This window comes from Vigna unguiculata, chromosome 2, assembly GCF_004118075.2.
Source record: "Vigna unguiculata cultivar IT97K-499-35 chromosome 2, ASM411807v1, whole genome shotgun sequence".
Lineage (NCBI taxonomy): Eukaryota > Viridiplantae > Streptophyta > Magnoliopsida > Fabales > Fabaceae > Vigna > Vigna unguiculata.
In genome coordinates, this window is record NC_040280.1 from 22,786,146 (window position 1) to 22,809,196 (window position 23,051).

Here is a 23,051-nt window from a genome sequence, read left to right on the forward strand (position 1 = left end):
CATTTTATTACAAGTTTAATGTTGTGTTCAATTGATGTTTAGAGATGAATGATCTTAGGGTCATTAAGATTATAGATGAATGAGTTGAGAGTGATTAAGGTGTATAATTGCATGTATTTGGAGAAGAGAAAAAGAAAAAGAAAAGAATAGTAAGATTACATTATTTTCTGATTTTTTATTTACAAATATTTGAAGGTGATTTGTGTAAAATTATTTTTTAGATTTGTAATTTATGTTGATTCACGTGCATGTTATTTTTTTTTACGTATGCTCATTTCAAAAGGTAAAGAAGTAAATATTTTGAATTTTTATTATTTTTTTAATTTATTTATTAAAATATTTTTTATAAAATAAATTTAACTCATCTAAATATAATTTTATATTACTTTTAAATCAAGGATAATTTGATAATTTTATTTTTCTTTTTATTAAACTTAATTTTTAATCTATTATATTAATTAAATTAATTAATCACAAACATCATTTTTCACTCACTTGTATTTCTAAAGATTCTTTAAAGTGAACAATATAAACTTCGACATCTAATTTACTTAAATTCATTCTTTTACTTTTTATAAATATTTAATTTACTTAAATTCATTCTTTTATTTTTTATAAATCAATCTTCACACTTGAATAAATTCCTAAAAGAATGATCGTTGTTTATTCCTAAATGTAACTGTCTTCTCAAAGGAAAAATAAATAATAAATAGAGATAAAATAAATGGTAAAAAAATAAAGAAAAGAAGACAAATATAAGAAAAAACGTATTATCTGAAGAAGAAGAAAAGTAAATGAAAAACAATACTATTGTTTTTATATTGTATGTATGTATTATTATTTTATAACTTAGTGCAATTAAATAATATAAGATAGGCCAGAGTGTAAGAGTATATTAGATTAAGGACCACAGTGTAGTGTAGTGTGTGTAGCTAATTCACCCAAATTTCTTTTTCTATGTAGAACTTTTTTAAGTGAATCTCACCTTGTTTTTACAAACTAGGAGTGGTTAAATATTGGAGGTAGATATTTTTCAATAATATATATATATATATATATATATATATATATATATATATATATATATATATATATATATATATATATATATATATATATATATATTTTAATGAGTATTTTAAAAGAATGTTTTCTAAAAACTATTTTCAACTTTAAAACAAAAAAAAAAAAAATTATTCACATGATCATGATCATTATCATGCTTTTTCAGTGGTAGTACTTCATATTATTCAATGCATTAGTTGATGGAGTGTGCTTTCTTGTTGGTGTATTAAAGGGTGATTTATTTTCATGTATATTGAAAATAGAAATAATAAATACATCCACAACATCTTGTAGAAACTAAAACCATGAAAGTTTTTCCCTAATGTCGTTGAAACAGTGACATTTTTGTATTTTTAATTTATCAAAGTAGATAATAGACAACCCTTCCTCCTCCAACTACCCACATTCAAGAAAATAATAGCTAATAGTTACACTTCTTTTCACTTTTAACAATTTGCATCATTATAGCTACCCTTTTTCTCATAAAAAAAATGTTTTGTGGTCCATAACAGCATGAAGCAACGAATGAACCATATGTTCCATAGCCTTGACTTGTAGTTGTGATAAGCTTAAAAATCTCACAAGGGCAAGGAAATGATTAGCATCATGATGAATTTGTAGAATCACCAAGAACTAGTTATTACCATCAAAATTCTCATTCCAATTTCTTCTTTTTTGTGTGGTGCAACCTCAATTAATGATCATGGGTCAGACCAAGTTATGCATAATCCATGATATGATGGTTTTCAAGACCGAGTTACATTAACCAATAATGTTGGCAATATATAAATACATAGCTGGCAATTATGTCGTGCCACGTGATGATATTATTGTCTTGCATATCAATGTGCTATTGCCAATTCAAGTAATGCTTGAACTCATCAAGATCAGATTCAACATTTGATATAATAATGTATGATCCTTCCAAAAACGGAAAGCAAATAGAGACACTGACAGAGCAAGACAAATGTGGCCAATTTTCTATTCTCTGTTTAGACAAACAACAAAAGGACTTGCCCTTTTACCAATGCAGTTTGAGGAAAACTGAGATGTGTCTTAATGAACTAGCTGGTAGACAAAAAAAAGAAATTTTTTCAGAAATTTATTCTTGCAGCATGCTAATTTCTGAATACTATATTCTCCCAAAATTTCATGAGATGGGTCATTTCGCCTTGAAAAGATTCATCACTGTATCATATTCATCATGTGTGTCTAGTATATATATTCAACCTCTATTTCATTTTCTGTCAATCACTCGTACCATGTTTCACACTAATCATGAAATTGGTTTTCTGTTTAAACAATTGTTGTGAATCTGTAAGTAATTAAAGGTGTTTTAGTGCCAAGATGTCGATTCATCCTAAATATGTTTGTCTTGTTGTGTGGTGTCTTATTTGTTTGACACTTTTTGTGATTCCTATGCCTGGCTTGGATTTCAACAATGAGGTGATTCACATAGATATAGGTTTGTGCAAACTTCCAACACCTACCTACGAATAATAAAATAGTACAATATATTGAAATGACAAATTATGTGCAGTAGAAATAAATTAAAAAAAAATCATAAAAGGGTGATGGAAAATAATCTGATGTTATTGATATAATATTTGAAAGTGGCAAAGTTTGTGGCTTTAGCAAGATGTATTGGAACACAGCTAATTCTTCCCTAATAGAGAGAAAGAAGTCACACAGAGACGTGAACAAATTATTATAATAATATAGTTGTAAATTTCTTTTATTAAATTGGTTTTATAAATATGAATTAAATTTAAATTTTATTATTTTAATATGATGTTAGAATTATTGAAAATATATTGTAATAGATATTTAGATTTCATACATTAATAAACTCTTCTTATTAAAATAATTCTATAAAGATAAATAATATTTAAATTTTAGTACTTTAATAAAAGTTATTAGCATCCAAAGGCATAGGTTGAAAAATGGTAACCATCATTATCTTGAAAAGCAAGTAGCCATAGTTAATGACTCTTTACACACGAGAAGAACAGTAGTGTGAGTAATTTTACATGTTAGTAATTTATATTTAATTTTTTTTTATTTTCCACATTTGAAATTCAGAATATAAATGTAAAATTTGAAACGTCAAATTATTCAGACAATAAGATTAATCTAGCATTCACGCTATCATACTTTTTTCTTATTTGAGTGAAAGTAGATTCATTTCTTACAGTTTCACATTAATTAAATAAAAGTAATTAAGAAACGCGTTCCTTTAAAAATAATTAATGGAATTTTTCAATGGATTAATGATAGACAAAACTGATGAATAATTTACTCTGATAACATTTAGGAGTGAAAAAAGGAAGAATCTTGACAAGGAAAGTGATGTTCTGTTTGGTTCCGGACCCAGATTTTGGTCTGAAGAAAACCTGGAAAATGAAATTGGGCTAATAGCAGGCCTTTGGGCTATAATTGTAACTGTAAGAAGCCTGAATTAAGGCCTTCACTGAGACAAGTGTGGTAAATAAGTTATATATGTTAATTTCTTGATGAGAAATAGCATACAAAATCTGCATGAGTGACACCATTCACCAATGAGGAAACTGAGAAGAATCTTTTTAGCTAAAACCACACTCTCATGTCATGACTCCAATCACCTTCTAAGTTTTGAATGAATAATAATAATAATAATAATAATAAATAAAATATATACAGCAAAAGATAATGAAGAGAAAATGAGATCATTAAACTCTAACTTGATTTACAAATTAAATAAGTTTAAGTCAGATTAAATGTAGGTCGGCTTGTACCAACAATCTTTTATTATTTTTAAAAAAATTACAATATTATTTAATAATATTTAAATAATTAGATATTTAATTAATTTATTTGATTATATATATGATATCACTTTCAATTTCCAATTATTATTTTTATAACAATGTTTTGTAAAATTGATAATATTTTTATCGGTGCCGGACTTTTAAAATATACTTTGGATGTCACAAACTTTTTTTAGATACATACAGATTTAAAAGAGAAAAATATACTAAAATTTAAAATATATTTTTTATTTATATACTAATTCATAAACATTTAAAAAAGTTTTGTCATAAAGAGAATCACCATTACTTTATTATAATATTATAAATAGATAAGTTAAATTAATTCATCTTAATTATACACTTAATTGTTCTGCAATAAATATATAATAATATAAAATAATAAAACAAAGTATTTTAAATAAAATAAATATATAAAATAAACGAATAAAACAAAATATTTTTAAATGAATGCAGTGAATTACAAAATTTGTAATTTGGTTTATTTATACACCTCTATTTCATTAGCCAGGTAAATTTATTGGTAATTTAACAACTATCAGTCTGCGCAAATTTCAAAATAGGTCTAATCTGATGTGCTATCAGTCTAAAGTTGAGTTTGTTTTTATTTTTATTTTTATTTTGTTTGCTTTTTTATATGGAAAATTATTAATTAAATGTGTAAAATTTATTTTTTCATTTATTTAAGTAAAGACAAAAGAGATTAATACTGTATATATGACAACAACATATATAGAGGAAAAAGAAAATGATTATGATTTCTGCCTATCCACTTGATTATAGATCATATGTTTAAAAAAAATTTCGCCATCAAATTCGTTATAAGATATTTATTTTGAAAGTACAAGACTACGTTAATAATTTAAATATAAGTGTATGTCTATGATAAATAAAAGATAAAAAATAAAATATTATATAAAAAAAATTTATAAATTTATTACATTAATTTTTTAAAAATCTTTTGCATTACACTGCAGAAGAAAAGAGGAAAAAAAATTATTGTGATATTGGCATGCTACTGAACTACAAATTTTAAAATTAGAATTGGAATTTCATTCGCAATTGCATCAAAATGATATTTGAATGACAAGTTTACTAAAGATAGTTCCTTGCTTTCTATAGTTGAATTGTCAATTAAAATTAAAAGAGAGAAATACTGTTTGCCATTACAATTCTTGTTTTAATTTTTCATCTTTTTCATATATTTTTATTTGTGATTATTGTTTGAATAAAAGATTCACTATGGATGGTTCTTAGTTTTTGTAATTAAATTGTTTATTCAAGGTTTAGAGAAGTTGGAATTTTAGTTTCACCACATCCTCAACATCAAATAGTTCTTTATCCATTTTAGATATTCAGAAAATAGGTATAAGCCGGGGCTTTCAAATTTCACAAGAAAAACACGAATATAGGAGGCTAGAAATGGACAAGAAAAATCTAATTTAAACTAAATTGAATGTGGAATGGTGAAATCTTCTCAGTTGTTCACCCACTTTGATTCTTAACATAAACATATTATTGAAATTTCTTAAATATTATTTCTTAGCTTTTGGTAATTTGATTTTTATATTTAGATTTTTAATTTATTTAGATATCTATACTTGCTTTGACTCAATTGAGTCTAAACATTTATTAAATAAAATTAATGTAATTTTTTCTATTAGATTGATATAAATATTGTTGGAAAGGTATTCACACCTCAATATAATACAAAATTTAATTAGTAATTTAGTTTAACCTATCATATTTTTTCACTCAATTAAATCTTTATATTTTTACATAAAGATAATTGTAACTTTTTTGTCAACATCAACTTTATCGAAACTTAGAAACAAACTCAAAAGGTTCATGTATCCATATTCAACATTGCAATAGACAAAATCGAAGGTCTTAGATTTGTGATATTGGATCTGAAGAAGGTGGTCTTAATGAAATTGTGTAATCGAATAAGAAATAAGAAAGGATTAAAGCGGAAGAAAGGGTTTTGACTTACACGTAGTCACTTTTTATATTGATATTAACGGTGATTTCACATAAAGGGTCACACTGTCTCTATTTAAACACTATTTAAACAAGGATTAAATATGTTTAGTTCCTAAACTTTAACACAAAATTAGAATTCGTCTATGTTCAAAATTTTAATACAATTTGGTATCAAAACTTTAAAAATGACTTGATATAGTTCTTCTAATGCAATTGCGTTGAATTTCTTTTATGTGTTGTCAAGTGACTTTTTTGTTGATATTTGAACTATTTACACAGCAGTTTGATACATTATAGTACAAATGTCAGTCCTGAAGACTGTTTAGCACGTAAAAAAAAAAAAACACATTTGGGTTAAGATAATTATATCCCTTCATTTTTAAAGTTGAAAGATCAAAATGTACCAAAATTTTGAACATGTACGAAATGTTTAAAAATTAAAAATATATTTAAGCCTTTAAATAATATAGAAACTAAATTGAATAAAAAATAATATAGAAAAAGAACAAATTATATACCTATACCAAATTACTAATTAAACTTTTTAGTAAACTAACACATGATAAAATTCAAAATAACATTAATGTCAATTTAACTAAAAAACTACATTAATTCAATTTAATAAATATTAAGAATTAATTGAATTAAAAATAAATATAAAATCAAATGAATAAAAAATTTAATATAAAACAAAATTATTAATTAAAATTTTGTTTTCCAAATAATTATTATGCATCTTTAAAATTATCTTTCTTTAAAAAACATATAAAAATTCGCCTGAGTAGATTATTAAAACCAATATTTGATTTTCACACACAACTACTTTCAATCTAGAAATCAATTAATTTATAGGTTTCAATCTTTGTACGAGTTTAATTTTTTTTATCTCTACTTGTAGAATTTATACTAACACTTGATGTTTTAATAAAAAATAATAATATAATTTTTTTTATTTTTTGTCATTTTCTTGCTTTAACTTTATACATGATGTCATTATCTTGTCCACCTTATATTTGCCTCTATGAACGATAAGATTGTTATCTTTAACTTTAACATGCCATTATTCATTCATTCATTAATGGTAGCAGTGACACAGTGCAATGAATCCCTCACCACATTTCTTCATTTTGATTTCACATCACCCTCTCTCTCTCTCTCAACACCCATCACTAACATCCTTATCATATTTACTATGCCATTCACACCATATCAAAACCATAATGTTTCACAATTTAATTTAAGTTTTACTTTCGTTTGATTTGGACTTTCAAGTTAGATTTCGATAATATTTTTATTTCAATTCAATTTTTAAATCAGCCTTCTCATTAACATCTTAAGCGAAAGGAGAAAAGGTGTGACTTACACTGAGGAGATTAATACTTTTATTTATATCTATTTCACATGTCAAAAATACAATTTTATTATTACTTTTCTATCCTTTTATTGTGTCAATTTAAATACCATTTTAGTCTTTGACATAAATATAAATGGATGTTTTTTTGGTCCTAGTTGTAATTAAGAAACACAAATAAATATATTATTAATTCTGACTTAAAGTCTTGATTTGTTGAGTTCAATTATTCATAATGCAAATTGGTATATGTGTAGTAAATATACTAGTCACACATTTATTGGAGAAAGTTATTCATTAAATTAATATAAATATCATTAAATGTAATTAATACTTAAACTGTTTAAATTAACACATTCAATTAAGATTAAGTATGTTCATTTATTTTAATTATTAATTAAATAAGGAACTGAAATTAGTGATATATTATTTTACTTCATTTCTACAATGTTTCTTACTCCCACAGTTTTTTTTATAAGAATAATCACATTCTCAGAATTGTTATACCTTTTTATTTACATGGATAATATTTTCAGATAATAGTGAAAGTTTTTTTTTTAAATTGGTAAAGTGTTGTTTTTCTTACCAATATCTTCTTTTTATGTTTATAGTAAAACATCGAAGTCTTCAACTATGCTTGACAAATATAATTATATATCAATTGTAGTATACTTTCTTGAACGGAGTAGCACATTTATGTCTTTCTTGATCGGAGTAGCACATTTATGTCGTATTTTTCTTTTATTTCCTTTTTTCTGAAAAAATAAGTAATGTACATAGTATGAAAAAATTTATTTTAGTCTTCACTTATATTTTATATATATATATATATATATATATATATATATTATATTGTTAATTATCTTTTTAAATATCAGTTTTGAAAAATATATCAACAAATTATTTTATTCGGTATATAGGTTCAAATTTTATTCTTATTTATAAAAATTATTTTTTTTATGTGAAAAAAAATCAGAGTCTTTTGCCAAAATTAACTTCTAATTGATATGTTCACATTAAGTTGATAAGGTATACTTGCTAATTGATAAGTTATTATTCTAGCTTTATAAGTTTTAACGATATGAGCTAGTTTATTGATTTAGAAGGGCGTTTGGTATAAATGAGTTGGTAAATATAAAATGAAAAAAATATATATAAGTTTTATCATATGAATTTTAAATAAAAATATATTATTATGTAATATAGCGCTAAACTTTTTAAATTAACTTTTATTGTTTTTTAGAAATTTATTTATTTTTATTTCTTAATTTAAGCTGCTGCTAAATTGAATTTCTTTTTACAAAATTTCATTGAGTGTGTAGTTTTGATATAACACCATGTAATGAAATATTTATTAATATGTAGTGTTAAATTTATTTTAATTTGAATTGTTTAAAATTTTAAAAATATTACAAATAATTTAATAATTGATCATGCATACCAGATTGAAATAAGTAATAATAAATTAAACAAAATCATAGTAAAATAAATATTAGAATATGGAAAATAATTTGAAAGAGAATTAAATAAATTAAAAGTTAAGAGCTGATTCAAGTTGCTTAGAACATAATATTCATTGCAAGCATCATATAGGTTATAAAAATAGGGTCTGGACATCTTACAAGACTTCCTTGTTGAAGTATAATTTAATTTTATATAATTTAAGACACCAAGTCACAAGAATAAGGAACACATTTGTTTGTCTCGAAAATATATACTTTTGCGAATAACCAAATAAAACACTAATTAAAGTGTGAGTTATATAAAATTCTTCCAAAAGTTGCAAGATTTTAATTGTGATGTTTTATCGAACTTTTATAGTTCAAATAAGGTAGTTACATATATTTAGAGTAACAAAGTGAAAGTAAGATTATGATGAATGAATTAATTATTATTTTGATATTTGACGTAATTTTGTGTATTTTAAAACACTAAATCTTTATTTAAAAAGTGTATAAAGTTAAAATTAAAATTAAAATGTATATAAGTATTAAATTTTACTTAGCCCAGTTAAAATGCATATATACACACCTTTGATACTTCTTACAATATTGTGTTCATATTATTTGTTGGTAAAGCCTGAAAATATCCTAATGTTCTCCAGAACTTTGATTGTATCTCATGCTTTTTCTACATGCCATGTCTTTACTCCAAAGCTTTGATAGCATGTCCAATTTGATTCTTAGGGTTTTAGGTCTAAAATTATTAATTACAAAATTAATAATTAAATATTTGGAAGGAAATAAAATGTTATCCAACAATTTGAGTGGATTGAATCAAAGAATATTGTGGTGTTACATCAGAAGAAATTACAAGGAAATATTTAGTGTAAAACCATTTAGCTCAATAGTTAGTATTTAGTATTTGACTTTGTGAGTGAGGTTGGAGTGAAGGTTTAAAGGTTAATTTGAAAGTTGGTTTTGTATGATTGACCTAGAATTAAAGAGTTTTGAATGATTGACTTAGAGTTAAAGTTTACTTGAATGTTAAAGTTGAAGAAAGATATCTGAAATCAGATGAGATGGTGATTATGTATAGTGAAGAAAAATAGTGTAACTGTACAAGCTATTGGTGCCCCATGTTGAACAGGGCAAAGATGTGTATGGTCTACAGTTCTAAGCACAACTAAAGCTAAAGGTGGCACCAGCAAATACAACAATTAATGTAACCATGTACCTGAGAAGAATTGTCAGTTCATTTATGAACCGCACTATAAATGCTTCCAAAGCCACGCAAACCGGTTCAGGTGCAACGAATCCTATCTGCAACACCAAGGTCCCACCATATGAAAGGGTAACACTAATAACCTAACATTCCCTGATTCACATGTCAACAATCCTCCCAATAACTCAAGCCATGCTTTCAAAGGAAACTTGGAATTGTGCTAGATTCCTGGGCTTTGGTTTAGATGAAGCACCGAGGCCATGAAGCAACTTCGTGACATCAGCAGAATCATCCAGATAATATTTCGCCTTACTGGGTTTCTGACCAACAGTGCAGGCAAAGATCTCTGGAACTACCGGTAATGATGGGCATGAAACTGTCCTTAATATGCTCTCAAACATGTCTTCATCGGAAATGTCATCTCCCACACACATAACAAAATCTGGGGGGTTACCACCATTAACCATAGTGGAAAGAATCTTTTCAGTTACCAGGCCCTTGTTTAACCCCTGCAGATAATAGAGGAAGACTTTGATAAATCCAATGAAGCTTAACCAGGGGGTAATATAGAAAACTCAAGAACTGTACCTGTGGCTTGACTTCAACAATATGTTGGCCCCGGGTGACAACTGCAGGTTCATTGGCAAGGACACTTTCCAGATGATTTAACAATTCTTTGGCCTGGCAAGAGCCAAAATCAGGGTCCGCATCTTGATGATGCCACACCAAAGCACTTTCCTTAGTTTCAATATTAGATCCATCAGTTGCCTCCGTATACAATTGCATGACAGGTTCCACAATCTTCTTCCAATCAAGATCAGAAGACAAGTGACTAGTTTCCCACTCAGAGTCTTTGTTCCACCTGCAACCACAAAATGAAGAGTCAGACTTTTTTGTTTTGTTTTGTTTTCGGAGGAACCAAAGAAGGAAGGGAGGTGAGGGGGCGTTCAAAATATGGTACCAAATATTTCTAGAACTTAAATAAATACCTTAAAAAGTATCCATGTTCGGCAGCAAGTCCAATCATTTTGCATGAACTAAACCAATTACTTAAAGAATCTCTTGACCTTCCACTCACAATGAAGAGTGTATTTTTAGGATCATTACACATGTCATTTAGCACGGATATGACTTCAGGGCTGGGGGTCTTGTTTATAGAAGATTTTGATACGATAGTACCATCATAATCAAGAAATATAGCTCGTTTATCAGTTCTTTTGTATGCTGAAACAATGTGATCAACAGACAATTTTCTAAAACCAGGAGAAAGAGAAACAACTCTAAACCCTAGGCCCAAACCCATTCCCCAGCACCTTTTGGTGTAATGATCTTTGCATGCTCTCTCCAAATCCTGCATAAAGCTGCGTGCCCAATACGCCACATCATGAGAACTGATGTACCGGTAGTGTTTCTCGTGCCTCAATTGCTTCTCTGAATCATGCATAGTAATAGCTGAATACAGAGCATCAGCCACAGAGTCTATGTTCCAGGGATTGACCCTGATTGCTCCACTTAGAGAAGGAGAACAACCTATGAACTCAGACACAACTATCGTGCTCGTACGGGGAGAATCACTTTTTCTACTCAAAGCTTTATCCATCTGTGCAGTTCCTTGTCTGCAGACAATATACTTGTATGGGACTAAGTTCATACCATCCCTCACGGCATTAACAATGCAACATTCTGCTACAGCATAATAGGCACTCTTTTCAAAACGAGGAACAGGACGGTCAATGAGAATAACTGGCTGATAATTATTTGAGCCATAAGTATCATTAATCCTCTGGGCAATTAAATATGTTTCCCTTTTTGCTTCCAGAACACCCTTGCCTGAACTCCTAGCAGGATTCACAATTTGTATCAGGACAACTTTGCCCTTCAAATCTCGATTCTGCTCCAGCAGCTGCTCAACAGCTAGAAGTTTTAGACTGATGCCTTTAAAGATATCCATGTCATCAACACCAAGAATCACCTTCCTACCCTTAAACTCTTCCTGAATTTCTTTCAGTTTTGCCGATGTAGATTGGAGATTTAATACAGATTCAAGCCTACCCATATGAATGCCTACAGGCAAAATTTTGATAAATACAGTACGCCCAAAGTAATCAAGTCCTATATGCCCACGTTTAGATTCGTAGTCAAGACCTAGCATTCTTTTGCAACAAGAAAGAAAGTGGCGAGCATAATCAAATGTGTGGAAGCCAATTAAGTCAGTATTCAACAAGCCCCTCAGAATTTCATCCCTTACAGGCAAAGTTCGGTAAATTTCAGATGAAGGGAACGGACTGTGAAGAAAGAATCCAAGTTTAACACGATTATATCGCTTCCTCAGGAATGTAGGCAAAACCATCAAGTGATAGTCTTGAACCCAAACAAAATCATCATCAGGATTGATTATTTCCATAACCTTGTCTGCAAATATTTTGTTTGCAGAAACATAAGCCTTCCAAAGCGTGCGGTCAAACCGCTCACCATGATCAGGGAACATAGGTAGCATGTAATGAAAGAGAGGCCAAAGCTGCTGTTTGCAAAAGCCAAGATAAAAGTTTTTCATGAGATCATGGGGTAAAAAGGTAGGTATGCAGTTAAAGTCCTCCTGCAGTTTCTGAGCAACTACTTCCTGCTCATGGGCCTCTATTTCAACCTTGAGGGATCCCACATAGATCACCTCAGTATCAGAAGGAAAACCATCTTTTAATTGTAACAGAATTGAATCCTCATCCAAACTGAAGCACCATTTACCAGTGTCCGTATCTCTCTTAGCCTGCAATGGCAACATGTTGGCCACAAGGATTTTCCGCTCCCGGTAACCAGAAGAACTAACATCGGAATCACCGTCATATCTACCAGAAGCATCCAGGTCAGAAATAACTCCAGGAACTGTCATAATCCTTGGAATAGTTCTTTGTGTAGGAGGCATATCAAGTAAACCTCCAGCTAAGTCTAGTAGGTTAGCATATGATCCTGACGCCATGAATGATCCAAGGTCTTTTCTTTAATGCCTTGAATAGTATGAATTCACACACAAAAGTCAGTTAATAAATAAATTATAAGAAGAAACACATATTCTAAATGGTATCCTACAAAATATTAACAGTAATTGTGCAGAATTATCTACTATTATTGGCCCTTATGAATCTTTCCAGGCACGTTTGGTGGCTTCGGTTTATAAAGGCACTTGAACAATAGCAATTAGCAAAACTTTTTTCTATTGTGTCAAAATAATAGTTGATAAACAATTCAACAATGCTCACAATAACAAGTTGCAACTTAAAAACATAGATTTCCAGCCTACATAACAACAAATAAGATTTTCTCAACATAACTATGATGAATTGATGATCAAGGCAGTTCGGATTATGGACTATTGACTGATAAACAGCAGAAGATGCTTTACAATAATCCATATGGGAATGCTAACTCTAATAAATGCATCTAATGATAATCATTTTGGACAACATTAAAAGGATCATTAGAATTGCTGAAAACAAAACGTAATTATTTCGCTAGCAATTAACAATAACTAAGTACGAGTAACATTTATTTACCCCTAGGCTCCCCAATCCCAAAGAAAAGTAAAGCAAATGAACAAATAGCCATATTTGTAAACCCTGGAAAGCAAGTCCAAAAATAAAATTTTAACCATGCATGATGTAATTTTTTCAACAGATTGAGGAACATGCCAACTTTAGTACTTACCAAAAGGGAACATTATCTCCACAAAATTCAATCTAAGCCACGCATCCATATAAACATAATTGTAGCACTTCATCGGTATTGACACTAGAACTTAGAAAACAATTGTTGGACTCTAGATCAATAATTCTGCAACGACAAGAATGGGTAGAGGAGGTGTTTTTTAAACAAGAATTTCAATTCTATCAATAAATTAACTGTTCTGTTTAAGGTACATCCTCGAATCATGACGAACCCAATCGATCCATTTTCCATGGACATACATTCAAAGGTAGTACATAACAATAATAATAATAATAATAAAATCAATTCACACAAATTATATTCCCCAAAGGTTGCAGACACAATTGAATACGCACCCATTCTCATAAAATTGACTCCAGAGCCATACAACAAAGCCAGTACAGTTAGCAACAAGCAACACGGAAGAACTCTCTTGAATTTTGAGATTTCAATGAATTAGAAACAAGTTTGAACTCTGTTGAATTTTGAGATTTCAATGAACTGGAAACAAGTTTGAACTAGTCCAAACTTGAAACAACGACAACGGGAAGCCATGATTGTGCTTGATGAAATTGGATAACTACAATCAAATAATAATACACATCGGGCCAAAAAAACTAAACCAAAATACATTGGTGGAGATTCCTTTTAGCCGAAGGGTAAATGCTTTCTGCTGTAGGGGACAATAGCATGTCTTGAAATAGAAACAAAGAGACAAATGGAAAACACGGAAGGCACACATAACACCACTCGTTGAAAAATTCATGTGAACCCCAAGAAGCTCAAACCCGTAAAAGAAAAAAAAACTTCAAAAATAAATATTAAAAAGTAAACCAGAATAAAAGAAAATACACTCTATCAAACAACCACAAACTAGTAATAATAGATTTAAAAAAAAGGAGACACACACCTTAAGCAAGTTTAAGCTATTAATATTGAATCACCACGTTACCATGCTTCAATAATCTGAAAAATCAAAGTTACAATATATAATTAACAACAACTCGAAATTGCAAAACAAATAAAATAAAATAACAGCATAACAGTCTATTAATAAATAAAAGTAAAAATGCGAAGGATCGGGACTAATAAGAATTTAGCAAATAAAATAAAATAAAAATCAATTCAAATTATAGACCTAGAAAAGAAAGAGAGTGGAAAAGCTGAAGATGATGACCTTGAAAAGGTGACGATGAAAATTTGACGGCAAGTTAACGGCGGAGATTGATCTGAGAGAATATGAAACACAGTGACGGAAAGGGTGTAGACGCTGCTGCTTTGCGTTGCAACGAATTCAGAGAGAGAGAGAGAACGTGAGTTATTGAGAGTGAAGGAGAAGAAGATTGCGAAGAGGTAATATTTTATAGCAGGGGTCACTGTACAACTACAACTTCAGTGGATAGAATTTTTTTTTTTTATTATTATTTTGTTTTTCTAGAATGAAAAATAAATAAATAAATCCATTTGTTTTTTGTTTTGTGTGTAGAGTAGCTACAGTAGACATCGGTTTCCATGTTACAGCATTTTGCCGCACTTCAATTCAATGGATAAGGATTTCCTTTTCGTATGATAATAACATATTATTTAATACACATTTTCTTAATTTAAATTTAAATACAATTAGCACATTTTTATACTAGTTATCAACACTTCATGATATCTTTTAACAAATACAATTGCAAATCTCTTCTATAAAATGTTAAAGATTAAACATATGAATGTAAATAACGGAACAACAACAAAACAAAAATACGAAAAGTGATTTGCCAATGAAAAATAAAATTATCCTTAAAAATAAGTTATATAGTCAGTGTTAAAATGAAAGTTATAATTAGATAAGATAAAATGGTTCGGTTTGATTTGTTTCGACTCGATTCATTTTTGGGCAGTTGAAAATAGATTAAGTTGAGCTGCTATTCTTTTTTTAAATAATTATTTATAAAACTTGTTTGTATATGTATTTATAAAAGAATATTTAAATCATATTTAATTGTATAAGTATTTTTTAAGTTTTCAATTAATTAATTAATATTTTTAATTGTATAAATTAAAATAGTTATTACTTCTGTATGTTAAATTATTCTATTATAATTAATAATTAAAACTTAATTTGTTAGTGTTAATGTTTAAATTATAATAATATTGTATATTTAAATCTTTATAAAAGTATGATATAAAAAATTTAATTTTTTAATTATTTTTAATTTTAAAAAAATAAAATAAAATCAGGTCAGCAAGGTCAGGAAAAATCTGACTCGTCTTTGACATACCAATTTGGTAGATTAGACATATCAACCCAAAACAGACGACAAACAGATTAAAATTTTTAACTCAACTTATCCCATTTTGATGAATCGGACCCAACCCACGTTACCACCTATAATTTTAAATAGTTCATTATACAAAAGTCTATATACAATTACAAAATCCAACAAAAATATTCCTAATAATTATGGATATTAGAAACGAGTATTTAATTTATTTTTAAAATTGAATGACTAAAATAATGTAATTAATGAAAACACATTGATATTGAAAAAAATATTTAAATTATATATTTTTTGCATATTTATTTTAAATTTTAATTTAAGTAATTAAAATTGTTTTTTAAAAATTATTTTTTAAATTTATATTTTCCCGTATAATTATTTTTATTATATTGTGTTTTGTAAATTCGTTTAGATACTTTTGTAGTTAATATTTTATAGTATAACTTTGAAATAATCTTATTTTAAAATATAATATCATATATAGTGAGTGGTAAGAAAATCATAGGTTTAATTATGCCTTTGGTCCCCATTTTAGAGTTAAAATCTCAAGATGGTACCCAAATTTTTAAAAGTCTCAAATTGGTCCCTTTTTTTTGTTAAAACGTCTCAAGTTTGTCATTTCCGTTAAGTCAAGGTTGACGCTGTTAGAGGGAGTGTCACGTGTCAGTTCCTCGATTTTTTGAATTTTTTTTATTATTTTTTTGATTTTATTTTTATTTTTTTTTTTGATTTTTTGATTTTTTTTAAATATCAAAATATTGCCACGTGTTAAATTGTCATCGTGCCACATGGCAGTGTCAGAGTGATGTGGCATTGACAGTGACACATGTCAGTATGATGCCAAGTGTCATTTCCTTAGTCTCAATTTGGTCCCTTTATTTTAATTTGTCTCAATTTAGTCCTAATTTTTGTAAAAATGAGTAATTTTTCTCTCTCTCCAAATTGAAACAAAAATTAATTTTATATAAATGTTATACAAATATTTTTATTAAATTTGATATTTTTATTCAAATTGATATTTTTATTATATATTTTTAACATAGCTAAGTTTATTTAAAATTGTGTTTCACATTCAACTTTACTTAAAATTGTTTTCAAATTTCAAATTTATATGTGTTTTATTGTTACATGAACTAGTTAATTTATGATTTTATTTTTCTATTAACATTATTTTCTATTAACAACTTTAAAACAATTTTAAATAAAGTTCAATGTAAAATATTAATTAAATGAACTTAATTTGGATAAAAATATTTACTTCAAATATCAATTTTGATGGAAATATTTGTGTACATTTATATAGAAATTAAATTTGATTTCAATTTGGAGAGGGACAAAATTGCTGATTTTTACAAAAATTGAGACTAAATTGAGACAAATTAAAATAAGGGGACCAAATTGAGACTAAGAAAATGACACCTGGCATAATACTGACACGTGTCACTATTACTGCCACATCACTCTGTCACTGCCACGTGACACGATGACAGCTTGACATGTGGAAATTTTTTGATTTTTTAAAAAAATCAACAAATAAAAAAAATCAATAAAATAAAATTCAAAAAATCAAGGAACTGACACATGGCACTCCCTCTAACGGCGTCAACCTTAACTTAACGGAAAGGGCAAACTTGAGACATTTTAATAAAAAATGAGACCAATTTGAGACTTTTAAAAATTTGGGTATCATTTTAAGATTTTAACTCCAAAATGGGAACCAAAGATATAATTAGGCCACAATCATAAACATTTTTTATGCAAGATACTGAGAGGTAAACACAAGTAAAATAACCGTAACGCTTTTATTTTAGATGGAGTGAGTATGGATAAATACTACACATGTGTGTCACATCCTACTCTTCATATTATGAAATTTATGTTGGTCCTCTTAATCAATTATTATCATGTTTGAACTGTTTAAACTATTATTTTTAAAAATAAAACATATTTTTAACTATTAGAAAATAATTGTCAAAATCATTGAAGGGGCACACATGGTGTGGCTTTTCACTATAATTTATTTATTTATTTTCAACTAAATAACGACTACCGTTGAATATAGGGTGAATTTTCTCGAGTTATTTTGAAAGAAAAAAATATTGTCTTAATATAAAATGCATTTAATACTTTGTAAACTATTTGTTAAAAACATTTATTCGTGCTCTAATTTTAAGCTTAAACAGATTCACTATAATATCATAAAAATAGTTAGTTCTTATAAATTTAGATAAACAAGTTTTATCTCTATAAAAATAAAGGATACAGACAAACAATATATTTTGGCAAATTAATAGCATTATACTAGCAACTCATTAATATTTAACCATTACTTCCTTGACATATTAAAATCCTTCAAATCAATATTTTAGCAAAACTCATTGTTTGAATGAAATTCAATAGAAATCACACCTCATAACCTCTTATATTTTGGCTAAGTGAAATTCAATAGAAAAAATAGAGAACCAATATACATTATAATACTACTACAAAGTTAATAAATTTTTTAACAGAAATTAACCGTCTACAAAGTTAATAAATACTTTATAATACTAAAATTAGAAGAAAAAAATGCACTATAACTCGATTGACCAATAACATTCTAGTTTATTATATACAAATTATAAGAAAAAAAAATCATTAAACTATGTGAAGTCACTTGCTAGCTTGTATAACATGTTTACATAAAATCTATCAACTTTTACTTACATAATAATAATAAGAGTAAGTTAAGTTCAGATAAACTTCTATATAACCACTTATTCTATATAATCACTTATGAAAAAAAAATTCTTTTATAAATTAAAATCAATACATGTATATGTTGCAAGTTGCACAATTGTTCTCTAAGACGTTAGGTGGGTTAAGTTACAATTCAAGAGTGAGATTTCTAATGAGACAATTATTGAGAAAAAATTTGTTACAAGTGACTTTAATTGTTGTGTGATAGAGGTCAAGTGAGTCATGTCTCAATCAAATTGTGGCACTTAAAATGTTATAATTAAGCAAAAAGAGTTGCGTCGTGACTAATAATTATAGTTTTCTGTCTAGTCGTGATATCCGAAGTTGGTCAGGTCACAATTGAATCATGACGCTTGAGCAATACAAAATTAAATAAAATATATCTAAAAAAATTATTACAAATTAATTTTATACATAACTTAGTTTTAAATTTATTTATTTTCTTTATATAGACAAAAGCATATCCAAAAATCATGTTGTGTTTCTCTAAACTTTGACGAAAATGGAAAAATAAAAATAAATAACAAGACTCGAGCAAGAGGTTGGAAATTTGAGAAGCTAAGTCAACTTGACACTACACAATGTTCTTCGAAGTTCCCCTTTTGGATAACCATAAATATCATATTCTTAATTTCAAAAGAAGCACTAATTACACTTTGCCACTATCTTTACCAACTATACTTCTTCACACATTCTATCATTTTCTTAATCACTATTTCTCCATCTCTATATTCTTTCTTTTCAACCCTTTCATGTAACTCAATTTTATACTTCATCAATAAATAACATCACTTCACTGTAATAAGTGTAATTATAAAGGTCAATCATTGTTTGAAACAGCTGAAATTTGTTCACTTTTTTTGAAATTATACTTTTATGTAAATACTTCTTATTTTACATCCAAATAAAATCATTTTTTTTGAAGCCCGTTTCAACAAACATACTAAATAAAAATACTAACTATTATTATACATATACAATAAACTATTAGGATGATTGAATTTTGACAAAACATTCTAAGTATGGGTGGCAATTAGGGTCTGACTCGTCAGGTCGGTCGGTCGGCAGGCCTACGGAAAAAATGCGGGTCGGGCCAGGGCAATGAGCCCGCAGGTCTGCAGAGACTCGACCCGCATAGGCCTGTGACCCGCGCGGGCCGGCTCGCAAGCCGGCATAAAATTAAAAAAAAAAACTTTCACTTGTGTATATTAATTACTTCTTTTATGGACTCTTGCATTAACGTTTTAAATTCTTGTATAATTGGAAAAGACAAGTATTATGTAATTTTTAATTTTTAATGTGCTAAAATTTAAAGAATACATTGTGTATGTCATAGTACGAATATGATGAAAATGTTGAATTATCAATTTAATATCTAATTCCCCAAAGTTTTTACTTAATTTTGTGAACTTCTTAAAGTTTTTCAAATTTTAAACATTGAAATTTTTATCATAAAAATTAATAAAAAAATAAAAAAAAATGGGTCGACCCGCAGGCCAAGTGGTATGTGAGGTGGACCAGTGTTTTCGGCCCATATAAAATATACAAGACAAGACGGACTAATTCGCGTTGTGCGGATCTTATGCGGGTCGGACCTAAACGAACCGAACCTACCCGCATTGTCGCCCCTAATTCTAAGAATGTAAATAGTCGTAGTTTGAAAATTTGGAATGCTGAGTACCTTATCATTGAAATAGATGGAAAGTGGTAAAAAAAAAGATGGATTAAGTATGCAACACAGAGATGAAATAAAATACCTTAACATAATTTAATATTAAGGTATTAATTTATATTAACATAAACCATTAATATAAATTAACTATTGTATTAGGGTAATCCGGTGGTTGGGTAACATTTTAACGATAAAATTGTTAAATCTTAAAAGGCAAGTTTGGTTGGTGGCTGACACAAAAGAACCAATCTTGGATCATATGCCTATTTATAAACATTAATTAGCTCTGAAATAGAGTTTGACTTCGACATTAAAAGCTTTTATTTTTATAATGATGACAATAGCATTGGAATATGTAGTTTTAGGCAAATTATTTAAGTTTTTTTTACTATTAACTTAATTTTAGTGGTGTAATTAATTACAATTAAGAAATTTGATGATGAGAAGATGTTGGCAACAAGTTTTTTTTTTTCACTTTTCAGTCTAAAAACAACTTATAAATAACGAGTAAGAACAAAACAAATGGTTGAATCTAACATCACAATCACATCATTGTAACTTTTTGGTGTAAATTTTCAAAGAGAAAAGACATATACAAATATGTTTTGTTCAACTCTAACCATTTTTCGCATCCTAAAGAGTATAATTCACCAACGCACACGTGTCAAGATTATGTGACCATATAAGCCACGTCACGGTGGAACGGTTTAAAGGACTGAACCGTGCAAGAGGATAGAACTTGGTGTGACTGACACGTGTCCGTGTTGTTAGACCTTATCTGTGCATGGTATGTTTTTTTTTTTAGCTTCTTGCACCCCTTATCATGATTAAAGTACCTTTCTTTAGTGCATCACACCATTGTTGTGGTGTTTCCGTTATCATCTTCGTCATTGCACAAGTGGAAAGGTAAGAAGAAAGGGAAAACAGTCTACGAAGGGAAAGAGAGAGAGAAAATACGTTGTAAAAAAAGTTTTAAAATATATCTTTCTATTTTAATCTTTTCACACGAAATATCGAAGAGTAAAATTGTGACCGAAATAATATCTTATACATTGCTCATTACACATTAAATTTCGAATTCACTCATTATAGCTATAGATCTCAACGGGACATGTAGGATACATGTATCATAGATGTAGGATATGAGTAGTAACTTTTATGTATTTTACTGTGAATAAATATTCATCTTGTATCTGTATTCATATCCATACGAGTATTCGTTATGTGGTTGCTCGCACATTTTTATTTTTTTTAAATCTACTGATATTCACAGGTATCCACGAATATCTATAAAAAGAAAATTTTAATATTTAACAATAAATTTTAACTATAAATTCAAATAAAAATACAATGCATAACATTTATAAACTTCAAATAAAGTGAGAATAATCCATTTAAATAGTGTTGAATGACAATTTACAAATAAATAGAGATTTTTTAAAACTAATTGATAAAAAATAACCCATTCAAAATCAATGTGTTAATATTTTAATCATTTTTTTAATTTTTTTAATTTAAATTAGAATATAACGGTACGAATATCGACGAGTACGGATACTATGATATTTGTACCTATCCTATTAACATGCGGGTATAAAAAATATTCGCACCCATTATCCATGAATATTCACTTTTAATATTCATTTCTTACTCATTACGGGTTTTATCCGTCCGCATATACCTGCATATAGAAATTATTTTAATATCCCTAATTATACATGATGTAATTGTCTCTTACATCAAACCATATTAAATAATTCAATTTTCTCTAAAATTCTAAATCAATACTATAAACACTAAAGTCATTTCAATAAAAATAAATAAATATTAAAATTTTAGTTTTTCGGTCTTTTTAACAATACATTCAATAAAATTAAAATTTGTCGAGCGAATTATTGGTTGTAAACATCAAATCTTCTAAAACTCCATTTGCGGAGAGAAATTTTAACCTGATGAACTGTTTTTCATAATTATTGTTTCTTTTTCACTGAATGATTCTTATGACCGAAATTCTAAAAAAGTAATCTTCTTTCAACACGCTTCAAATTTTCTTAATACTTAGACTATTGAGCGGTTTTAAATTTGAATAATTGAATGAAGAGAAGAAAGTATAGTTTTTCAATATGCATAATCAATTATGTATGAAAAGAGTACTTTATTCATTTTTTTTCTATCTACTTCAATGTCTACAACACATGTATAATATTGGAAAGAAAAAATGAATAATATAAAAAAAAAAAGATCATGTATGATGCTTGCTTGTAGGGTGTGTTTATTTTGTATGATAAAAAAATAATAAAATTATTATTGTTACAGTTATAATAGTAAATATTAATAATGTTTATAATTTTAATATATATAATTATTTTAATTTTAAAAATAATTAAATTTAAAAAACTTCTAAATAAAAAATATTAATTTAAAAGTGTCATTTAAAGTATGAAATTTACGAAGTAATTATTTTAATTTTAAAAAAATAATTATTTTAAGGTAAAAATAGAAAACAATGTACATCAAAATGGAAAATTCTTTATATAATAATATAGATATAGTAAGAAAAAATTTATTAAATTATAAAATTATTTGTATTAAAAACAGTTATAAAAATGAATAATTTGTAAAATTTTTTATATTTTTATTATACAAATAGATTGTATCATAAATAATTATTTTAATTTATAAAAACAGTTATTAAGAGGATAGAATTGGAAAATCATTCTTTATTATTATTTTTTATTTACTTCTGTGACTACACATGTATCAAATAGAAAGAAAAAGGTCAAATAATCCATATGTATTAT

General features: G+C 27.5%; 1 protein-coding gene across 3 annotated transcripts; it reads right to left on the reverse strand.

Annotated features, from left to right (window-relative positions):
• Window positions 1–9,711: 9,711 nt before the first annotated feature.
• Window positions 9,712–14,935, reverse strand: LOC114173410 (probable alpha,alpha-trehalose-phosphate synthase [UDP-forming] 9). Of its 3 annotated transcripts, XM_028057787.1 has the most exons (6): window positions 14,747–14,935; window positions 14,480–14,535; window positions 13,570–13,695; window positions 10,860–12,872; window positions 10,459–10,732; window positions 9,712–10,379 (listed from the first exon to the last, which is right to left on the reverse strand). In XM_028057787.1, the coding sequence occupies exons 4-6, from the start codon at window positions 12,842–12,844 to the stop codon at window positions 10,056–10,058; spliced, it is 2,583 nt and encodes an 860-aa protein (XP_027913588.1). In that variant the 5' UTR covers window positions 12,845–12,872; window positions 13,570–13,695; window positions 14,480–14,535; window positions 14,747–14,935; the 3' UTR covers window positions 9,712–10,055. The 3 variants fall into 3 exon arrangements, with proteins under 3 accessions (XP_027913588.1, XP_027913587.1, XP_027913589.1); XM_028057786.1 differs by lacking the exon at window positions 13,570–13,695; XM_028057788.1 differs by lacking the exons at window positions 13,570–13,695; window positions 14,480–14,535 and having other exon boundaries at window positions 14,747–14,913.
• Between the last annotated feature and the right edge of the window lie 8,116 nt (window positions 14,936–23,051).